This window comes from Diadema antillarum, unplaced genomic scaffold (genome assembly GCF_040938485.1).
Source record: "Diadema antillarum isolate AM-2024a unplaced genomic scaffold, OU_Dant_1.0 seq00000414_RagTag, whole genome shotgun sequence".
Classification (NCBI taxonomy): Eukaryota; Metazoa; Echinodermata; class Echinoidea; order Diadematoida; family Diadematidae; genus Diadema; species Diadema antillarum.
In genome coordinates, this window is record NW_027271400.1 from 501165 (window position 1) to 525208 (window position 24044).

At 37.1% G+C, this 24044-nt stretch overlaps 1 protein-coding gene and 1 long non-coding RNA gene across 2 annotated transcripts in view; both read right to left on the minus strand.

The window, feature by feature from the left end:
* LOC139732357 (uncharacterized) overlaps nucleotides 1-22341 on the minus strand; it is a 45507-nt gene extending 23166 nt beyond the window's left edge. Inside the window, exons 1-12 of the mRNA XM_071643224.1 lie at nucleotides 22106-22341; nucleotides 20531-20584; nucleotides 17351-17484; nucleotides 11734-11826; nucleotides 11150-11188; nucleotides 10344-10619; nucleotides 9156-9218; nucleotides 8288-8332; nucleotides 6735-6905; nucleotides 5555-5605; nucleotides 3842-4012; nucleotides 2102-2146 (exon numbers count right to left, since the gene is read on the minus strand). Of these exons, the coding sequence (XP_071499325.1) occupies nucleotides 2102-2146; nucleotides 3842-4012; nucleotides 5555-5605; nucleotides 6735-6905; nucleotides 8288-8332; nucleotides 9156-9218; nucleotides 10344-10619; nucleotides 11150-11188; nucleotides 11734-11826; nucleotides 17351-17484; nucleotides 20531-20584; nucleotides 22106-22229 (1266 nt within the window). The 5' untranslated portion in view covers nucleotides 22230-22341. The remainder of the gene's footprint in view (nucleotides 1-2101; nucleotides 2147-3841; nucleotides 4013-5554; nucleotides 5606-6734; nucleotides 6906-8287; nucleotides 8333-9155; nucleotides 9219-10343; nucleotides 10620-11149; nucleotides 11189-11733; nucleotides 11827-17350; nucleotides 17485-20530; nucleotides 20585-22105) is intronic.
* Nucleotides 13938-15708, minus strand: LOC139732353 (uncharacterized). The gene is made up of 3 exons (XR_011711018.1): nucleotides 15625-15708; nucleotides 14749-14784; nucleotides 13938-13992 (listed from the first exon to the last, which is right to left on the minus strand). It is a non-coding gene; the product is annotated as an uncharacterized lncRNA (long non-coding RNA).
* Nucleotides 22342-24044: the final 1703 nt, after the last annotated feature.

The following is a 24044-nucleotide window of genomic DNA, read 5'->3' on the forward strand; positions in this document are numbered from 1 at the left end:
TACAGTACTGGTTGAGGTGAGGATTCAGCTTTTAACGTTTTGCGAGATATTCAGAAACCACTCTATGAGATGTCAAAGAGCATGCAATTCTAAGGGGTATCAAAAGTTTATTTGATGAAAATCGGTTTTGAAATGGCTGAGATATCCAAAAACAAGGTGAAACAGAGAGATCCTAATAAAAGATGTGGCCTGTCGCCTTTTATTATGATCACTTTTTTTGATATCTCAGCCATTTGAAAACCGATTTTCATCAAATAAACAATCCTTCTTAAAATTACATGCTCTTTTATATTTCATAAGAGGTTTCTCATTATCTCACTTAGGAATGTTCAAAACCACAATCCCCACCTCAACCAGTGCTGTACAGTCCCTTTAACTCTTATGTGCCATGTTTGCATGCCCGACTCAGTCGACAGCCGCATGCCAACTTCGCATATTCTGCTCAAATGCAAAACCCTGCCCAAATCGATCGATAAATATCTAAATGCCGCAGTGCGATGAAAGGGTTTCTCTCGTTTCCATTCCTGTCACATGTAGTATACATTTTTGTATGGTGATTGACTATCACGGGGTGTTCCCTTCTTGATTTGTGAGTAAATTCTAAGTTTCTTTCACTGTTTTGTGTGCAAAATTCATGCCTCTACAAAATATAAATATTGGTCATTTGAAAAAAAAAAAAAAAAACAATCATAGATTTGCCATACAATTTACATCAAAGCAAAGCTTGGAATTTTCTCTACAACTTTAGTCACTAAATGTCCAGAGTAACAAACATCTGTAAAAGTCATATAGATGTGAAAAACAGAACGTCTTCCCAAAGCATGAATACGTCGCAGTCTCAAATAATGTGACACACAGGGGGTTTACACCATGGCACATAAAGAGTTTAACAATCTTGTGAATATGAAGAGCAATCCTATTTGTATGCCATTGCCTCATTACTCTGCCTCAAGAAAAAAATGATAAAGAAAAAACTTGACTGAACTTTAAAAGGATCGGCAGACACAAATGAAATGTATCCAGCACTGACCTAAAGCAGGGCTCGACACTAATGGTGGCCCGGTGGCCCTGGGCCACCAAAAATGAAAGTCAGGCCACCAAATTTCAAAAAAGGGCAAAATTGGTGGCCTGCCTCGGGCCACCAAATATTTTTGAAAAGTACTTGTATGTCAATAAATTTGTAACTTTTTAGCAGTCAAATTTGTTTAAGGCATAGATGAAAAGGACTGAATGAGTGCCTGAGAGTAAGTGTTGCGAGTTTGTTGAGGTTTATTTATGAGTAGATATGTCCAACTTCCAAATCTTACTATGATAAAACTTAAATATCTGACTCAAAAAAAAAAAAAAAACTTTTAATGTTTTTTATTGGATTTTTCTTTTGGGCCACCAAATTTTTCTCTGGGGCCACCACAAATTTGAAATTGAGGATTTTGGTGGCCCCATCGAGCCACCAAGCAAAAAAGTTAGTGTGGAGCCCTGCCTAAAGGCATAATTTGCCATTTGCAGATGAAACAAAAACTCAGCATTAGTGCGTCAAAATAGCTCTAAAATTTGAGTTAGGGATAATAATATCCAAAATGTGAAGAATACTTATAATAAAATTGTTCCTGGCTCAACCATCTACAACTATGGTTTAATGAGAAAAATAGTGATATCTACTTATATTTTAGGTTTTATTGCAAACATATTATGGTAAGATGTTTTGTGATACAACTGACCTACACATATGGATCAAAAGTGATATTTTGAACATTTTTTTTTTTAAATCACTGCTCCCAAAGGTAAGCAGGACCATTAAAGTATCTGAATATTAACTTTAAAATGAAAGTGACTTGCATATCTTTGACCCAGTCTAGTGTTTGTTGACACTTTTGACATTACATATCATTGTACAATACCCATCTAGGGAAGGCTGCTAATGGTACTGACCAAAACATCAACAATTCACAATTCTAGGATGGACTGCCATCTTTCTTCAAAATGTTCACTTCCACGCATCACTGATCTTGAGGCATATCATTGTATCCACATACATTACGTTGAGGGAAAATTCTCCTCTGAGGTCAAAGGTGATTCAGTATTTGCATAATTGATGACTTACATCCAAACCTGGTTGGCCTGGTGCACCTGCATCTCCCTTCTCTCCCTGCGGAGTACAAACATGCAATCAAAACTAGATCACAAATCTTTTCATGCACAGACCACTATTTTGTCACAGATGTCAGACTTTGAGAAGACCCTATATGAAGAGTGAAATACACTGCACACATATTTTTAATGTGATTCATCCTACCTGGAAAATCATTTGATATTAACACTATCGATTTTCTCTTTTTTTCCTTTGCTTTTATCTCAGCAGTCAGTAATTTACAGTTCTTTAAGCTTTCAAATCTGTCATACAATTTCCTAAGGGCTCAAACAAAATGAAACATGTGGTTATGATATTTGAATACATTTGTGCAATGTAACATAGAAAGGTAAATTTTACAGATTAGGAATCATACACAGTCATTGAAGTACACATTTTATGTTACAGGTTAAAATGTTAAAAGCAATGCTAAAATATTGCATCGCAATTACATTCTACTAACTAAAGCTTGCCATACACACTTGTAGCCATATGCATTACTACAAGTAGCTCCATTGAAGCTAGGATTCAAGACCATCATGTATGAAAGTAACAGTATATTGAGACGTAAATCCAAACAGGGTTAAAATTCTTTGGTAATCTTTGTGGACAAAGACAACACTTTCAAGCCACAACAGCAAATCTACAGATCTGTTAATGTTTTCATATACATGAAAGCAACTCTAGTTATGACATTATACATGCTATTTCTAAAGCATTTCAAATATAAGTGATTAGCAATACAAACCCACACCTGCAAATAATTTTTTTTTTCATTGCCTTTGATGGATGCATCATGTGTATACAACTTTTGTATTGATACATGTTGCCACAAAAACCTGAATAAACTTGCAAAATCATGAAATTTTGAAAAAACAAGAATTACATGTACGTTGAAGTGTCTTTCTTTCCATTTTATGATAGCTTTTCACTGCTTAAGTACAGTGTAGGACAAATTATATAACATTAGAAAGCATAGCATCTTCACTTGAAAATATTTCAAAATAATGAAATTGAGAACTGATGTCTTTATCATTTTTTTTTCTAATGGCAGGTCACACATACACAATATGAATGTTGCTCCATGAAAAGGATGAAAAGGAGAAGTAACAGCAAAAGAAGGAGATGATGAAGAAGAAGAAAGAGACAAAGAAGAAGAAGAAGGAAAAGAAGAAGAAGAAGAAGAAGAAGAAGAAGAAGAAGGAGGAGGAGAAGAAGAAGAAGAAGAAGGAGGAGGAGAAGAAGAAGAAGGAAGAGGAAAAGGAGGAGAAGAAGAAGAAGGAGGAGGAGAAGGAGGAGGAGAAGGAGGAGGAAAAGGAGAAGAAGAAGAAGGAGGAGGAGAAGAAGAAGAAGGAAGAGGAAAAGGAGGAGAAGAAGAAGGAGAAGAAGAAGGAAGAAGAAAAGGAGGAAAAGAAGAAGAAGGAGGAGGAGAAGGAGGAGGAAAAGGAGAAGAAGAAAAAGGAAGAGGAGGAGGAGAAGAAGAAGGAGGAGGTGAAGAAGAAGGAGGAGGAGGAGGAGAAGAAGAAGGAGGAGGAGGAGGAGGAGGAGGAGAAGAAGAAGGAGGAGGAGGGGGAGGAGAAGAAGAAGAAGAAGAAGAAGAAGAAGAAGAAGAAGAAGGAGAAGAAAAAGAGGAAGAGGGGTAATAGAAATAGTAAAAAAGAGAGAAAAATGGCGATGTGACCATGACATCCAAAGGTCATGTGATCACATTACCCGAAGTCCTCTTGGTCCCGGGAATCCTCTATCTCCTTTGTCTCCCTGGATGCCAAACATTCCCGGTAGTCCCGGCTCTCCCGGGATTCCCGGTTCACCCATTAAACCAGGCTCTCCCGGGGGGCCCTGGGGACCCGGCAGGCCCTGGGGCCCTGGAATGTTCACATCAACCTGCGAAACGGGCAACAACACAATGTTCATGGTCATGCTTGATTATAATATAAGCTCATTACCTGGATTTAAAAAAAAATGCCATTTTTTGAAAAATGCCTTGCATTGCACAAGTTTAGCATGCTGCACTCATATTATGACATGCCAATTATACATACATATAGTTTGCTTTTTGCTGTTTCACTCACACACAATAGTGCACACACCAGCAGATATGTATCAATAGAGGCCAGCCTGTTATGAGCATAACGTGTGAGGGCGCAGAGTCCCTGCACATACAATGTACTGTAAAAGTGGAAATTTTTGCGGTGTTGAAATTTTCGCGCATTTTGCGCAACCAGAAGCTAGCGCGAGAAATAAAGCACGCAAATATTTTTGTGTGCCATACGTTCCAGTACACGTAGTTGATATCTTGATTGCGCGAAATTAAAAACACGTGAAACTATTCTTACCCGGCAAAGCGCGAAAAATTAGTCGTGCGAAAATATCCACTTTTACAGTAGTTCTTTTTGTTGCATGAGGTACAACTTGCCATGCAAAATAGCAATACATTATTGCACAAACAAAATATCTTGATTGATAAAAACATGATGATTCAATGTATTGTATTAATGTGGCACTCTTGGGCCCCATTTCATAAAAGGTTGATATGATAACAACTCTTGCTGGAACGGCAATTGTCATGGCAACGCCAAGAATCCAGCTTCCTGATTGTCGGTTGCTATGGGAAGTTGCCATTCCAGCAAGAGTTGCCATCCTAACATCTTTTATGACATGGGGCCCTGGAGCAGTATTCATATTTGGGATGTGGGGAGATTTAAAAGAACCCTTTGAAGAGAGAGGTTTCTTGTGGGTTTTTCACATCTTTGGAACTCTGTACCAATCCAACTTCAAAACTGTAACGAACTCGACATATTTAAATCTGAATGAAAGACCTATCTTTTCCAGAAACTTTGTGAATAATGTGTGACATTCTGTGGGGGCCTGGCACCTTTGATTTATTTTTTTCAGATGAATGGCGTTATATAGATGCTGTACATTATGTTCATTATCATCACTATCATCATCATCATTATCAGTACCATCATCAACCCTCACTAGTATTTATAAATCAACGAATGAGGATGTTTACATACGTGTATGAAGACCACAGCAGAATGGAAGAGCATTGGAGATATGATTTTCTGCCTGTTTTTTTTTCCCACCATACCATTTCTCATGGATACCTGCCAGTAGGTGACACATTAATACCAACCACCACACATTATATCAAAAATCTTCCATTTTAAACTATCAAGGGATAACATCACTGCATCAAACTTTGGGCCACTTATTCTTGATATATATTTCAGCATAAATTCTTGGTACCTTGCTTGACAACACCAAAACATTAAGAATGAAAATACAAGCAGTGGAACCTTCAAATGCACATACATTATTTTTCACTGCAAGCTGGCATTCAAATCATTTCTTGTCGAGTGATACCAGGAGGTAGGGGGAAAGGGGGTAAAAGGGGGGGGGGGGTTGTGTTACATAACTCACGGGCGTTTCTTCCGTCATAGTCACAACTTCTGATCCATCTCCACTCATCTCCTGGTGAAGTCATGAGAAGAGAAGAAAAGAAAAGAAAAACAAAAATGATGCAGAATCAATTCAAAGTAGCTAGAGTCAAAATATCTATTGTGGTATAGGAACTTCACTCTTTTTATTTGTTTCTGCCTATGATAAATGTAATGTCATTGGTCATTCACTAGATACGTATTAAAAGATACCATACATACAATATTTGATTGTACACTGTGTGATTGAAGGTCACGATACAATGTGACACTCAATAAACGATGTACCGAACCCGTAACCAGTTCCAGAGTAGCGTACGTGTACCACACAAATATCGCCCCCCCAAAAATCACTAATTCAATTAAAATTACACCAGGGAAGAAAATTAACAAACAGAGATATCATCGCATCCAAGGGACTAGGGATCAGTGATGACTCTTAAAGTACAACATAAAAAGAAAACAGTCCTTTTCATGGCAACCAGTCCTGATAATCCTTATACCTCAAAGGTCTGAGCTAAGTTGGACAGGCATAAAAATATACATGTACAGAAAATGATCAGGAAGGTGAGGACTTCTTTTTTTTAAAACAAAAACAAAAACAAAACAAAACAAAACAAAACATGTAATATCAATAATATACAAAATAAAACCTAGTAAATAAAACAATGTAGATCTCTCCTCATTCAAAGGCAAAAAAAAATTGTGTTTACCAAACTAATTCTCAAGCAAATTGGTAAAACGATTTTATTCCTTTAATTGGAACAATACTACAATTATCAAGAGAATTTTCCAATGATAGAATATATTAACATAATTAAATGATAAGAGTGTATCTGTTCATCCTTTATTTTTGTTTTTGTTTTGCTTTGTTTTGTTTTTGGTCGGCAAGATGCAATGATAGCTAATAAGAATTAAATGATCCCTATGTAATTTTGATATCATCCAGGTGATTTTACTTTATAGGAATTGAATCTGATTCAATTGTATTACAGCTCAACATCCACTTGGAAATTCAAAGATTCAGCTTGAAGTTTTCATTTGGTATTTTTAATTCCGTTCCATAATGAGCATGACATACAAAAGAATATGGGCCTAAAGAACACAAGGACACACATGTATCGTGGCATGTGAAGAATCAGAGTGCTGCTTAAGGTACACACCAGATTTTTCCAGGAGAAGCCTGGAGGGAGCTGGGGCATGGGTCCCGGAGGGCCGGGTGGGCCAGGGGGACCAGGCATTCCCGACGGGCCTCGTGGGCCTTGCAGACCAGATTCACCTGGACGACCGGGTACACCATTCAGTCCTGGGAAACCATCACGTCCATGTTCACCCTGGAAAGAGTAAACAGATAAAAGGGGGGGGGGGGTATTTTACTGACAGTTCGTGAATGTTTTCAGAAATACAGTGTACGTACGTTGCATACTTTAAATCAACTTATTTTTGTGGGTTTACCCAATGATAACCACATGAATTGAATTGAATTGAATTTATTCATTTCATTTCCATTTACATCGCATTTACATCGCATTTTACATTGCATTTTTGCATTTCCATTTACATTGCATTGCATTGATGATTACATGTTGACACATAATATTACAGTAATATAACAACATGAATTAACAGAATATAGAGTTACTATATAAAACGGAAATGGGGTGACCCAACTAAAAGCATAGCTTGTAAAATTTGTAGGTCGCCATTCAACGAGTAATATTCATAACTATGTACAGAGTGATTGAGAATATAACATATATACAGACTCCTGAAACATATGTACATAACTTATACATATATACATCTTAAAGATAGTAAAAATGAAAGAGAAAGAGAGGGAGAGAACGAGAGAAATAGAGGAAATAAAGTGAGAACCAAAGGGGGAGAGAGGAGGAAGAAAAAAGAAAAAAAAGAAAGAGAAAATAAACAATGGAATTAGAATGAATAGGAATTCCGCATGAATGATATACCATATAAAAATGATATAAGATTACCTTATTGGGTAAAAGTGTCCAGATATTTGGTATAGGATTATAAAAAAAACTAGTTACATCATAACATATTTACTCAAAAGACTTAGTTTTAATTTGTATTTGAATGTTTTGAGGCTTATGGTTTGTTGAAGAGAATACCCAACAAAATAAAAAATGTGCACCCAACCAAATAATGCTAGTGCTAGAGCATATGCATGTGAAGTGTAACTTGACACTAATATTTTTGTTTAACTCAACATGTCATACAGAATACACTTTATCAAAACTTTTTCAAAAAGTAGACATCATTGAAATGATGGAGAATTTGTACATGCAATGAATTATAATACATGTACTTTCTGGTATATCTTACACGTGTATTTTTCATAAAATCATAACAGAATATGACTACAGCCTGCATGAAGCACAGATGCACACTGAAGGCTTTGTGCAATTAATGGTTTTGTTGTTTTGTTTGTTTGTTTGTTTTCATTCAGAGTTTCATATTTAGCATTATTGCACTACTATCTGAAAGTTAGTTGATTGGACATTACTGCTGTAATGTGACACATTAGTACTCTTATATCCATACCTCTGTCTGTTGAAGACAGTCCTGAATGACTTATTTCTTAAATCATCAAGAATGCATATACATGTAACGTCTTGAAAAAGGCCAAAATTTGTTGATAGATTGCAGATTTTAAAAGTTTGAAATAAGTGGATGAATTATTCAAGAGACTTACCTTCATTCCTTGAATGCCCTCTGGTCCAGGGAGACCAGTCTCTCCCTAGCAACAACAAACAGACAAACAATAGTGACAGAAATCACGCTCACACACATCTTCAGCAATCACCAAACTAATCAGAGTTAGATGCCTATGATGAGTGCCCATATATGAAAGGTACAGAGCTGAAGGCCTCTGCTAAAAAAATAAGCATGAAGGTCAAAATAAAATGTAGCATTATGAATCACCATGCGTGGAACTATAATTAGTTACTTTATACACAGTGGTGGATCCAGGGGGGGGGGGGGGGTGCAGCGGGCGTGCGCCCCCCTCTTTATTTGTTGTTAAAACAAAAGAAATAAAAAGAAAAAAATGAGATGAAACCCAGAAGAAGCACCAGAAATATTGTTTGCGCCCCCTTTAAGGAATTCCTGGATCCGCCCGTTACATGAGCTTTGGTTCATGTAAGTAACTTGTTTTTTCATACAATGCATATTGACAATTATTTCACTTTTGTTACTTTTATTAATCAAGTTGCACTGTATACTACACTGTATCCTCACTGTAAACCTTTAATTATTGTTTTCTTTGTATAAATTTACATGCATCATTTTTGTCACCAAAGAAAGTGAGATTTATGTTTATATATTATATCATTATGAAAAAAAAGCGAAATAAATTAGAACTGGACTGAACTAAAAGTTAAACCACATATAATTTCTGAATGAGTTTTTGTCTTGTGACATACACGTATGTGGTGTGTCATCCCGTTACTCGTATAAAGTTGGAAAAGAAAGTTTGCACTATTAAACATTTGAGAGTCTTTCAGCAGCTCTACATAAAGTGCTTGAAAGAACTGAGTTGTGTTTGTTTCTCCACTACTTACCATTTCCCCTCTAGGTCCCTGGATTCCAGGTGAGCCCATATCTCCTTTGGGACCCATTGGACCCTGGGAAAAACATACACTACGTCAAATTTTCACACAAAGTACATGTAAGTGCTCCATGGTGAATGACATAAATGGCAATAATAACAACATTAGTTAGTAGCAGTAGTGATGGTGATATAACAATGACAAAAATAATAACATTACTACATGTACTACTACTACTATTACTACTACTACTACTACTACTACTACTATTACTGCTGCTACACTGTACTACTACTACTACTACTACTACTATTGCTGCTGCTGCTACTACTACTACTACTACTATTACTGCTGCTGCTACTACTACTACTACTACTACTACTACTACTACTACTACTACTATTACTACTACTACTACTACTACTACTATTACTGCTGCTGCTACTACTACTACTACTACTACTACTACTACTACTACTACTGTAACTACTAATATTACTGCTGCTGCTGCTACTACTACTACTACTACTACTACTACGACTACTAGACTACTGGACTACTATTACTACTACTACTACTACTATTACTACTACTACTACTACTACTACTACTATTACTGCTGCTACTACTACAACTACTACTACTACTTCTACTACTACCACTATTTCTACTACTACTACTACTACTTCTCACAATATCACCAATAACGGTAAGAGTGCAACAAACTCATTGATAATGACAATAAGAGAAACACAACCTTAACTAACTAAAACTGTACATACAGTGTACAGTAGCTATATCATCAAGGCTGTCCATATCTGATCACTTTGTCAAATGCCAAATTAATTCTATCACCACAAGCCATGGAAGGTTTAAACTACTCAAATCAGTTTGCAGTAGCTGTATTTCTTTATCTTTACCTTTCTATGTTCTGCCAAGAAAGTATGTTGAAAAAATACAAAAAACATTAACAATTATACAGCATCTTAACCCGTTGAGGACGAGTCCCGAGTACACTCTGGCAGGTGTCAATGGGAAATGCGTGTTGTAGCAAAATCAAACCGTCCTAAACGGGTTAAAGAGCAGAGTTTATGCAAATTATGTAAAATCTGAGGCAGGAATCTGTATTGTATTCATGGAATAACAGAAAATAAAGCAAAATCAGTCACCCCTTCCCCCCACCCCCCACCCCCAACTCACCGGTATTCCAGGAAGACCTCGTGACCCATTGAATCCAGCGCTGTATTCTGACTCCAGCTGAGAGGTGAGGTTCGCTATCTCTTCCAAGAACTCTTCCTCCATGAGCATCTCCCCTGGCTCCCCCTTCGGTCCCTGAGGGCCCGGGGCACCCGACTCGCCGGGCAGTCCCGGCTTGCCGTCCGTCCCCGGTTGGCCGGGGAGTCCCGGTTCTCCCTCGGGTCCTCGAGGGCCCATGGGGCCGTGGGGGCCGGGCAGGCCGGGCCTTCCCGGGGGACCCTGAAGTGAATGAAGGGGAAACATTCATTTGCACTACTTTTACCCATGGATATCTACTACATACACATTGTACAATGTACATGGACTTCTCATAAAGTCATTATTTGTCTCCTTTCCTGTTATATTCATCACCAGCTTCTGTTTCACTAAAGACAGTACTAAATATATGCCATCAGCGTCTGCTTTCAACCCAAACTGTATCTTCTAAAGCAGGCCATGTGAACTCGATTTCCCCAAGATATGATTAGCTTTGATGCAAACTTCCTCACCACAAGTTTCATTGGTGAAAAGTTCAATCTATGAATGCCAATATAGAAAAAAGGAAAACAATCAAATGCATGGACAATGTCAAGTAGAACAAATGATGTATCAAAGTAACAGACAGAATTCCAAGGTATGCTTTGCATTACTGGTAGGTAGGTTGTTCATCATCAGCAGCATCAAAATATATTTCACGTCACTTATGATCTGATATGCTAATACAAAGGCCATACTAGAACAACTCCTTACAAGTTTAAAGAGAAACTTACCGTGACAGGTCCAAGTCCAGACCCCTCTGTCAAAAATCCCTGGGAATGACAACAGGTGAAACACAGTTTTAAAGTGTTAAAAAAAATATTAATAATAGAGTGACTAAAACAAATCAGGCCACAATTTACTACAAACAACCTAACAAACTTGATTCCTAAAGTTCAAAAGTGGTTATTGAGGGGATTCAATGATATATACTTATGTATAATACATGCATGCACACTATGTTTTACTTTTCATATGTTTGTTCTTAATTGCAATCTTAGTTTTGTATCAAGTGTGCAATTATGTATCATTACTGATTAACTGTACTTTTGTATGTAACATAAAATGCATTTTGTTTTGTTCTCACGGAGGGCCCCTTTGTAAATCAGTTCTTTAACTGAAAGGGCTACCCTAGGAAAATAAAATTGAATGAAAATGAAAATGAAAAGCAACAACAAATGTATATATATATATATATATATATATATATATATATATATATATATATATAAATAATAACATATTTCAGCATTTTCTCAAAGTTTTGGTAAGTTGGTGAAAAAAAAGTGAAAAAAAAGTTTGAAAAGCCAAACCATACCGATGATCCTGGACCAGGTGGTCCAGGTAGTCCTGGCTCTCCTTTAGCTCCTGTCATACCCTGTGGTCCTTGCTGACCAACACCAGGTTCACCCTGAATTACAGAGATTAAGAGATAGATAGACAGATAGGTAGGCAGGTAGATAGGTAAATAGATAGATAAATAAAAGATAGGTAAATAAGTACATAGAGAGAGATATATATATATAGAGAGAGAGTTAAAAGATAGATAAGTAGACAAATAGGTAGATAAATAGATAGGTAGATAGATAGATAGGTAGGTAGGTAGATAAATAGATAAGTAGATAGGTAGAGAGAGAGATAGATAGAAAGTTAGGTAGATAAATAGGTAGATAAATAGATAGGTAGATAGATAGATAGGTAGATAGAGGGAAAGATAGAGATAGATACATAGATAGATAGATAGATAAAGAGATATGTAGATAGATAAAGAGATATGTAGATAGATAGATAGATATATAGATAGATAGGTAGATAGATAGAGAGAGAGATTGATAGATAGAGAGATAGGAATATTGATAGATGGATGGATAGATAGACAGATAGATATATTCATACATAGAGAGAGAAATAGAAAAAAAAACAAAGAAGTAAGAAAAAGACTCATTGCTTTCAAATCCAATTAATCATCAGAAAATTAAAAAAAAGCTCAGCTGGCTTTGCCTGTATGCAGTGAGTTGATGTAGACATCTATTTCCCATTTGCCATAAATTTTGGCTTGATTTATTCATTTTTGTGCAGCACCACATACATGTATATACATTGTATACTAAGCCTTATCATACTCATTCGTAAATTCAGTTTATACACAGTAGATTCAATAAAAAACAATTCATTGTATGTCTGCAACAGCATATAGTGGGGCAGATATGTGAAAAAAATGCTCACATCCGGCGGAAAGTATGAAATTTTGCATATAGAGGTATTTTGGGGCGCTGATTTCAAAAATTGCCGGATCCAAGAGATCTGATCACGGGGTCGGCCGCCATTTTGAATTCCAAAATGGCCACCATCAAAGATCCCTATCTTCAGTTCTGAATGACATTAGCCATTGGAATTTGATATATAAAAGCATGAAGATATGATGACTTCAATAACACACTTATTTGATATGTCTGACAAGCTGCACGGCAGCCAATTTGAATTTAATACATATCTGCCATGTTGGAGTGTTGAAAATCTCTATCTCGGGTTTGTAAATTAGGCTACCTGATTGAGCGCGCGTTTGTAACTGATAGAGTGTGCGCTGATGTATTTACATTGTGACGTCAGCGAAAGGTGCATTATGCTTCCTTTTTTCTGCACTTTTTGACATGCCCGTGAATGTTAGTCATGATGTTTGTCTTCGTAGCCACATTGGAATTCAAAATAGCAGGCACTTTGTTTGTCAGACACATCACGTCAGTTAATAGTTTAACTCAGTACGTTAAAATACTTGTTTACACCTAATTTCAGGGTCACTCACCACTTAGAAATCGAGATAGAGATTTTGAATATTTCGTCGAGGCGGCCATATTGGAATTCAAAATGGTGGCCATTCGATGTTTGTCAGACACTCCGAATCAATCTGTCATCAAATTCAATGTGTCAAAACACTCATGTGTACCAAATTTTGGTGCCACAGGTCATTCAGAACTGAAGATATGGATCTTTGAATTTGTTTTGTGATGGCGGCCATATTGGAATTCAAAATGGCGGCCGACCCCGTGGTCAAATCTCTTGGATCCGGCAATATTTGAAATCAGCGCCCCTAAATACCCCTACATTGTATATGCAAAATTTCATACTTTCCGCCGGATGTGAGCATTTCGACCAATTTTTTTTACATATCTGCCCTACTAATAGTGTTTACGGAGAGTACAGAACATACAACATGTTCTTTAAAGAAAATTAATATCAAAGCAGTGACATCGATTTGCACATTTGATTTTAATTCAAGCCATCAAACAAAGACCACAATGTAGAGGAATAAAAGTAGTGTGCTAAAATGTATTATGTATAACTTAAGCCTACGAGGGTATACCATTATTTTCTCCTTTTTTTATTTATTGTAATTCTTACTCTCAATGAATAAAACTGTAAAATCAAGTGGTGGAGCAAGCGTGAGGATATCATTCATTACCTCAAGATCAAGAGTAATAAAAGAAACACAACAAGTATTACATAGGTTAAAGTAACAACATACCTTTTCTCCTTTTGGTCCAGATTCTCCCTCTAGACCTGGTGCTCCAATGGGTCCCTACAGCAGTACCAAGAACATAAAAAAATGCATTATGAACCTGTTTAGCACCTCTTGAGCTAAAGGGCAGTCCAGTCTTCACACACCAAGTTCACATATTTTGCTCATATGCACAAACTCGCCTGAACCGATTGAAAAATTCCTAAATGCCACAGAGCAATGAAAGCTTCAGCTGCCATTCCATTCCTCAAGCATGTACATGCAGCTTTCATTGTCTTGTGATTGAATAACAGTGCTCCATATGATGTTTTTGTTTTTGTGGGTTTTTTTAATAATAAATTTTTGATATTCTGTCTGCAAAAGTCATGTCTCCCAGACCTGGACAATAACATAGCTACTGGCCATTTGTAATAAAATAACCACAGCTTTGTTATAAAACTTATTTGCTTTGTCATAAAACTTACATAAATTTACTTTGAATAGCTTTGTCATGTAACTTACATCACTGAAAAGGTTGGAATTTTCTCTCCAATTTTGCTCATTGCATGTCTGGCATAAAATTTCCTGTGAAAGGTTACATGGCCTTGAATAACAGAAAGATTTCCAAAAGTGCTTGTGTGTTGTGGTCTCATAATAATGCGGCACACAGGGGGTTTACACTGTGGCAAAAATAGAGTTCAGCACAAGAAAGCATAATGGAGGGCAGATTGTCAATATCAAATTCTATCTCAAATTTTCATATGTCTAACACCAGTAACCAATCAGATAGTATTTGTCAAATCATTCTCTCTCCTCCTTCAGGATCATCACACATACCTGAGGCCCAGGGTAACCTGACATGCCCTGCTCTCCCTAAAAACAAGAACAAAAACAAGAGAAAGAGAAAGCAAAATAATTCAAGAAATTACGTTCAGGCATTATCATATCTTTTTTTTTTCACAATGTGCCAAATTGACTTTGATATTAAAGGGAATCTCAGAAAGTATGATCAATGTTTAACCTGTTGAGAATGTGCTGAAGTTGCCATAACAGGTATTTCCCATAGACACCTGCCTGAGTATAGTCGGGAAAAGTCTTCAAAGGAGTAATTATGACTTTATTCACATTCAAGGCAAATGTGAATGGAACATACATATATACACAAACCATTGGGGCATGATCCAAATACACACTCATTTTTTCCTCCCTATTTCTACTTGATGAAATAGGTTGTGTTGACACTTATAACCTCTTGCCTACAATAAACCTAGAAAGCCCTGTAAAATGTCTACTGGGATTTCTGAATCTTGTAAGGAACAATCAAATGATGCATAGTGATTTCAAAAAGTTGTGCTTCATTTGGATATTAAGAACACACACAAAAAAAGAAAAGATAGGAAACTTCACCATTATCATTTCTTTCAACCACTCATTTTCCCCTTAAAAAACATCCCCCCCCCCCAAAAAAAACAACAACAACAACAACAACCTAGAAAACAAGAAGGTCTACATGGATATCAGAATTGTGGACAAAAGAGGAAAAATCTGCACAATGATTTTAAAGTTATTTTCATCTAAGAAAGAAAAAGTGAAAAAAAAGAAGCAAATCTCATCCTCTTTGTTTTAACTCATTCCGAATAGGAACCTGGTGGCCTATGTATTAGCTTTATGGGTATTTAAGAATTTCAGTATGGAACGGGTTAAACAGCTCACCTTCTCTCCCTTGGCCCCAGTGACAGCCATGATGGTAGGTGATGGACCAGGGGGACCTGGAATCCCAACCCCTGGAACACCCTGAGGAACAGTGAAGGAAAGAGGAGCAAAAATCAAAATCTAAACTCTGATATTTAGATGTTAAGATATTTAGATATTTAAATATTTACATATTTACATATTTAGAAATTTAGATATTTAGATATTAGATGTTTAGATGTTCAGATATTTAGATATTTAGATGTTTAGATATTTAGATATTTAGATGTTTAAATGAAATTTTGATATTTCAATATTTAGATATTCCTATATTTCGATTTTTAGATGATAAGGCACCTTTTGTAAACTCAGTTATTAAGCTTTTTTCTTTCAATTCCCATTGCAAACTGGTTTTTTTTTTCAGTCTTATTTCTCATTTTCTTATTTTCAACAAATAATGTTTCGTTCTGTTTGATGTATTGAGTTATGTTTATCTTATTTGTTATGATTGTTATCTACTATGTATTTGTTTACAGGGCCCTCTAAAAAACAATACTACATTACTGACGGGCCACCCTGTATAAATGAAATGAAATAAATGGTAATAAGTAGCTTGTACACTTCTAGGGAAAATTCCATTGATATTATTATTATTCGTTTCATCTGTGCACGTGTATGAGCGATGTGTGCAATCATTTGATAAAAGACAATGAAAAGGTGTCCTCTGAATACTAGCTCTCACATGGGATCTTTGTCTCACTGTAAGCTAACTGACTTGCTTTAATTTAATTCAATTGAATTTCATTTCCAGCAAAAAAAATATAGCACGAAATCATAAGCACAACTACATTTGTAAATGTCTAAATAAATCAAAAACTTTCTGGTGGTTTTCTATTAAAGAAGGTAACTAGATGTAAAACATACAATCAAACAGTGTCAACATTTTGTGAAAGAATCCACTTTACTCGATATTCATGGAAGATTCTAAAAAAAGTGTTGTCTATTCTGTGTAACTTGTATCTTTGTTTGCCTTAAATGAAATTATATTAACAAGGATACTGTATATTGCTGTACTTAAAGGGGAAGGCTAGTAACTGATCAGTGGGAATCAGTGGAAATGCTGGGAGATGATTGTTCCAATCCTTATGGGATTCATTCAAGAGTTCATTGTATATCTATTGTTGTGTGAAAATGATTTGCTTCAGAATGGTCTCATATTCAAGTAATGTGCAGTTTAATGCTTCCAGGTTAGCGTCCCTGGTCAGTGACGGAGCATTAATCTGCACATTACTTGAATATGAGACCGTTCTGAAGCAAATAATTTTCACACAACAATAGATATACAATGAACTCTTGAATGAATCCCATAAGGATTGGAACAATCATCTCCCAGCATTTCCACTGATTCCCACTGATCAGTTACTAGCCTTCCCCTTTAACATTATTTTAGCAAATATTACCATGAAACTTTCAGCTCCTTATTCTGTGCCATCTTCCATTTTGATGCCCTCTTTCTTGGCCAGTTCATTTTGACAAAAGCTACCAACTGATTAAGTCATTTTACATCTCTTATTTGTAATATTGAAAGTAACCTGTAATATTTCCTCATGAATCTACTATAATATCCCTCCCCTTTACAAATGTTAAAAGTTTATAACCTTACCGTTTAGATTGTTTTAATGAAGACCACCCCCCCCCAAAAAAAAGACCCATATTAAAAAAAAGAAAAAGAAAAAAAAAGTCATACCGGTTCTCCTTTCTGTCCATCTTCTCCTGCATCACCCTGTTCACCTTTGACCCCTGGGTCACCAGGTGGGCCAGCCACCCCTGGAAGTCCCTCCTGACCCACTGGACCAACTGGTCCAGCATCACCTGCATCACCTGCAGAAGGACAACGTATTATTTAATATTTGCCAGCCATATTTTGTTCTATAACTGCGGTGTCATAATTCCCATTGGCTGGACAGTCCATGACATTTTAACTGACACCTATAAAACCATGTTCCTGTCATTACTGACTAGAAATTATTCCCAGGGTCACATCATATGCCCTTCTTAATTTACCCAGGGTACCATACATCATGCAGCGGGATTCAAACTCTGCATCATAGCTGCAATAAAGTCAACAGTGACAATGCCCACACAACACTGCATTCTTTTGCTGTGAAAAGCTCTGAGGATGCAATATCAGCATTCTAATATTGAGACGATGCAACTGTGAATTATCAATACCGAGCATGATGGATGCTATAATGACAATGTACAACTCACAAGAATTATTTTCATTTTCAACCATTAAAGTACAGAAGAGAACACTTTGTTAATTTGTCATGACTGAAGAAACATGTGCTGATCCCTATCGAAAAATATGCATACAACTGTAAGAATACAGGTAAATGGTAACTATGGCAACAATCTGTTTGCAACCTTTCCTTTTCAAAAATGAACTACACAGCAAGAATAGATGTTTCTTACAAATGTCAAGATTCTGCAAAGAAAGGTATGAATGGATGAAAGTGATGATAATAAAAATGCAGGAGCAGATATGAAAACATCAAAAAAGATGAATGATATTACAAAAAAAAAGTCCCAAAAATTTCAGGAGTAATGATACAAAATGGAGATGACAGTTGGTTGAATACAGTTCATGAATGCCTGATTGAAGAGAGAGAGAAAAAAATGGTTAATCTTTCTGCTGGTTTGGATAAAATATGAGATGGGCAAATTTAAGACATGCTAATGTTAGGACAATAAGAACAAACTAAAAGTGCCACTGTAAAAAACAAAATGTGGATAAGTACTTTTGCAGTTAACCATGTCTACTGCTACATGTCAGGGAGATTAGCTGTAATTCTAACTGGATTATACTTTGCTGCAGGTTAGAGTTATGCATTTCATTAAAAATAAGATCAAAATCACACAGAATAGTTAATCACCAAAGCTGACAAATGACAAACAGTCCAATTTGAAGCCACTGTGGTAACATGCATTTCTTTAATTTTCAACAGATTTTGCAGAGCAAGTAGTCAAGGGGGGGGGGGGGGGGGGAGCAACTCTGAGACTTACTGTAATACATAATGCATAAATGAGGGATAGGCCCCTATAGATCCATCACATGGTATCCGTAGTTCTGCTAAGTCACCAACATCAGCAGAAGGGGAAAATTTGTTGACTTGTTAACAGCTGCCATCATAATTTTTTTATCATCAACTTTTTTATTGATGAAATATTTTTTACTCTGTCAACTTTTTTGTTAAATGAAATACTTTTTTTTCACTCCATAAAAATATAGACAAATAGATATTCAAATGGTGAGGAATATATGAATGTTACAGAACACCTTTCATTGTATTTCTTTTTGTATTTGTTTGTTTTGTAGAACAGGAATGCAAGCTGAATTGTGAGTCAGAGAACATGCCCATGAGGGGGAGGGGAGGTGATCAATTCATTCAAGGTATAGATGATTCCATTTGCTGGAGGGGACATTTGGGACGAACATTAGGCTGAATGAACATATGCATTCTTTGCAAACTTGATGTAATGGTGCGTGAAACTGACATGCTAAAAGTCAAGAAACAAGTGCTCTTAACCGCACATCAGTTTGTGAGGGGGTAAGCAAAGACACCGTGGCCCCTTTTTAAAGGGTGGAGCTCTAGGGGTGATGCGATGACAATGCTCGGGGTAATTCAGACAAGGTAAATGGCTGTGTGTCGGCCGTCTGCACAAAACACTGCTACCACCAATGCTTGGGGGAATGCATTCATAATTCATATCATCTGTGAATCAACAATGAAATAATTGTCAGGTAAAGGTGATGGCTCATACTTTGCGGGAGGATGACATTTTACGTCGCAAAAATATTTACATTGCCTGCAGAAAAAAAAAATGACATTCACAATACTTACATCAATATTTGGCATCCAGTCAATCTAAATTCTATCTGACAGGAATGCTTTTGTCACTATAGAGAGGCATTGTGTGCAAATGGTGTGGAACATGAGTAGAATATCAAAATGCCAGAAACTGTAGAGAAGTAACATATTTGTTGACGCCTCGAAAGATGAAGGAAAGTTCAAAGGTCGTCAGACTTTGAAATTTAGAGCAACATCGTCAGAAGAAACAGCTTTGTTCGTATTGAGAGACGGTTGCAATCTAGTCTGATGCAAGGCCTCTTCAGAATTGGTTTAGGTAAATTCTACAATCGTGAATGCAGCAACCCTGTACTCCCTTGTTGTTGTTGGGTTTTTGCTGTTTGTTTTTTTTTTTTTGGGGGGGGGGGGGGTGGGGGAGTGGATTTTATGCAAGTATGATGAATTCCAGGTTTGTGTAATGCATTGTCTTGAATGGGAAATGACTCCTAACATCATATTCACAGGCTGAGCTTGCACTGATAAGAACAGATGTCAAATTTTTGTTTGATACAAAAAAAACTTGTAGTATAAAACCTTACGGAGATTTGCAATATCTTGCAAGAACCTATACTTGTATGTACTTAGCTGAGAGCAATGGCGGTTGTCAAAAACTTCACATCAACATGTCTTTCCATGGGGACTGGAAATTTCTTAGATTTGTATTAAAAGGACCCAGGGTTGCTAGGGGGTGATTTTTGCCCACGGTCCAAGAGATACTGGATGGACATGCTCAGTTTTACTCTTCACTGGAAGATTAAAAGAAGAAGGAGGCTTCCTGTGAACTGAACCATCTGTAAGCGATTTATGGATGTTGTTTTGTAATCAGCCCGTAATGACTTCTGGATGTGTGAGGATTGCAAGAAGGGGGCAGTGATGCGATGATGAAATGAAAATATGGATGATGACCTCGGAGAAGAAGAGAAAATGATGTGCCGATGGGGGAAAAAAATGATGATGATAATAATAATAGTGAAAATAATGATAATAACATGAGGCTGTACATAATACAAACTCACCTTTCGGGCCCTGGGGCCCTACTGGTCCCGATGGTCCCTGGGGTCCAGTTTCACCTAAACAGGGGGTGTTAGATATACACGGATGGGTGGAGGGACACAAAATTAACGACACATGGCACGATGCTGCCTTCAACGATACAATTTTTACCTTCTTTGATCTGAAAAGGCTTTTTCAGTCCTTCTTGCTCAAACAGTTAAAGACATTCAAAGCTAGCTTTAGTACTACAGTAAATTATCTGGCACAATACATAAGCTTGACAGGTCAAAACACAAATTATACTTGGTTATAGGTGATTAGTAAATTTTTGGCCGAAAGCAACATAGTATGAAATGCCCGAGGTAAATCACAAAACTTTTATCTATGGACTACACATGAGATATTGGTTTAACACAATAAAAAAAAACAAATATGTATCAGTAGGTCATATAATCTTTCATACACTATTTCTAAAGAAGTCCTAGGAAGCTATGTTTCTGGTAAGAATTACTGCACAAAAATATAAAAAAAACACATAACTACTCATTAGACCTAAAACATTCAAGCAACAAACTAATAAGCACAGTAATTTGCAAAATAAACTTCCTAAAACTCCACTTCTTGACTTCTATACTAAAAAAGCAATCAGTTATATCTTTGTTGACAGCTATCCAGTCACAGTGTGATTATATTTTGTGGTAAGTAAGCACTACAGATACACTCCAAGACATTGGAGCACTTTGATTTTTAATTGTGCTGACGCTAATATACATCTGACTATTTTGCAAGTATTAGTGGCATTAAATCACACGGACGAAAAAAAAAATCCAGCCAACCTTCTAATTGACTAGATGTAATGTATCAGCTGTTATTTTTGCGAGGGTTTAATTTTCACGAACTTCATGAATCACAGTTTGACCCCGAACTTAACAACAAAATGTCACCATGCGCTATTACTAAAGGTATAGTGTGCTTATGAAAGCCTCTGTGTCAATTTGCAAAATCTCGTGAAAATGTCTGCGACCTCCTCATTTGTGAAAATAACAGCGCATACAGTAGTTTGCTGCAAGGAACATTGACCGGCTTATTAGAACTGTCATTGCCACTATGTAGGGTACAGCTGTATACATGCTACAAACTGACCTTATAAACCTACTTCAAGTACTGTAAAAGCGAAAATTTTTGCAGTGTTGAAACTTTCGTGCATTTTGCGCAACCAGAAGCTAGTGTGAAAATAAAAGCACACAAATATTTTTGCTAGCCATATGTTTCAGTAGTTGATGTCTTGATTCCGTGGAATTAATAAAAAACATGTGTAACTCTTCTTAACTGGTCCAGCGCGAAAAATTAGTCACGCAAAAATATCCATGACTTATCCAATGCATCAATGACTCAAATCAACTGTTGAACATACCTTTGCTTGACAATTATTCACTGACGAAAAGTGAGCTCTCACCTATACTGCTGTATTACAGCTAGTAGCCCTTCTCCCCCTCCTCCGTGTTTACTCTTTGCCTGGCTCTATAACCTATTTTAGCCCTCACCAAAGCAACTCTTGCTGGAAATCTATGAGTGTTAAGAACATCTGGAGTTCTCACCTAAGATGCCCTGTGGTCCACTTGGACCAGGACTGCCTTGGAGACCCTGTTCTCCCTTGGGACCAGGTTCTCCTTTGGGCCCTATCTGCACAACAGGGACCATGGGGGGTGCTGTGGTGTCCATACCCCCAGATGACTGGGTTGGGGATGAGAGACCTAGCCCGATGTCTATTGTGGGGGCTGGTGTGGGTCTCGTGACATTGCCTGACTTTACACCCTGTGTAACACCACGTGTTACGCCCTCTGTGATAACATTTGGGATGTCCTGTGTGACACTCTGGGTGACAGCTGCTGTAGCCCCTTGTGTAGCACCTTGTGTAGCACCTTGTGTAGCACCTTGTGTAACACCTTGTGTGATGTTTTGTGTACCAGCACCTTGTGTGACACCTTGTGTGACACCTTGTGTGACACCCTGTGTAACACCCTGTGTTACACCCTCAGTGATTTCAGGTTGTCTCTCAGATGTGATGCTTGGGGTGGGGCTTGGTTTGTCAGCTGAGACTGTTTGCACAAGTGGTGGTTGGATAGTGGCGGGATACTGTGGTAGAAAAAAAAAACAATAAAACAGAAATATCAGTATGTTCATTACATTTTGTGCACAGTGGTACTATGAGCTACCACAAAGAATATGACATTCTCCAGAGTTAAAAACCAAATTTTTAAGCATTTTGTCTTCTTTATGCACTTGAATGACAAATATACACATATGTGGTACAATGTGCACTGATGTCATTACCTTAGAATTCCCCCTGTGATCTGTATATTATAAACTTCTATTCTACAGGGTACTTATTTCTTCACAGCATGAACAGCAACCACGAAAAATCATTTCAATCACAAATTTTAATGTCATTGGCTCCAATTCAAGGAAGTTTCACAGTCGCAAAATGTTTCAGGTTTTGGAGTAGTCTTCTCATGTCCATTTCGTATATAGTATTACTTTGTGAGACCATGTGAGAGATGGTATATTACAAAAGGCATACTCCTGCATTACTCTGTCATGTCCACCAGCCGCTCTGATATTTGAACTTCTGACATCCGACATGAGCGGGTCTAGTCCAGATACCGAAACACTCTTCTGTCACTCATCTCTTGGGTAATACTTCCACTCCCCCCCCCCCCAACCTTCCCGAGATATAATGACACGCACAGATGTGAGATTGTATGCTCTGCACTCTTCTAGTGCCTGCCCTATGAATGGTTCGAGTAACTCCTTTGGTCACTGGCTTTGTTCACACTACTCTCATGGGGTGCATTCACATCGACGATGAAATACTGCGGTATATTGGAAAGGGAATGCAAATGCATCACAAAATACATTCATCACAAAATATAATGGTTTTGGCAGTGGCAACTGAAACTTCACCTGAAATACAGGCATTATAGAAATGCAAGATTTGAGTGTGAATCATGTCACGAAATACGACCATTCGTAGAGCGGTGTCTTTCCTCATGTAACCTTACACACTTTGTGTCTTTTCTCACTGGAGATACTGTATGTGCATGTGCAATACCTACTAGAAATACCACAGTATTTCATGAATGAGCACAGTACCAAGCGAATAGCTCCAGTATCTACCACTGTGGTATTTCGCCAATGGGAACAATACAACCAAATTATCATGCCATTTAAAACTATGGTAATTCTACTATGAATGTACCTTATTACATGTATGGCACAAGTCATGACATAATCATTCATCAAATGGTTATGGGAAACTGGTGGGTCCAGCATGAACCCTAAAGGTATTCTGGTACAATGTATCTCACAGAAAGAGGGGTAAGTATTTATTAATGTGCCAAAGAGCAAAACGTCACAAGGTTTATGACTGAAGGTGAAATTTTCTGATAATTTCTCTTTCTTTTTCATCCGCTTTCTTTCTGTTCATTCATTCAAGATAGGCAAGACAGCATTAGTGCTTTATAGTCTTTCTTTTGT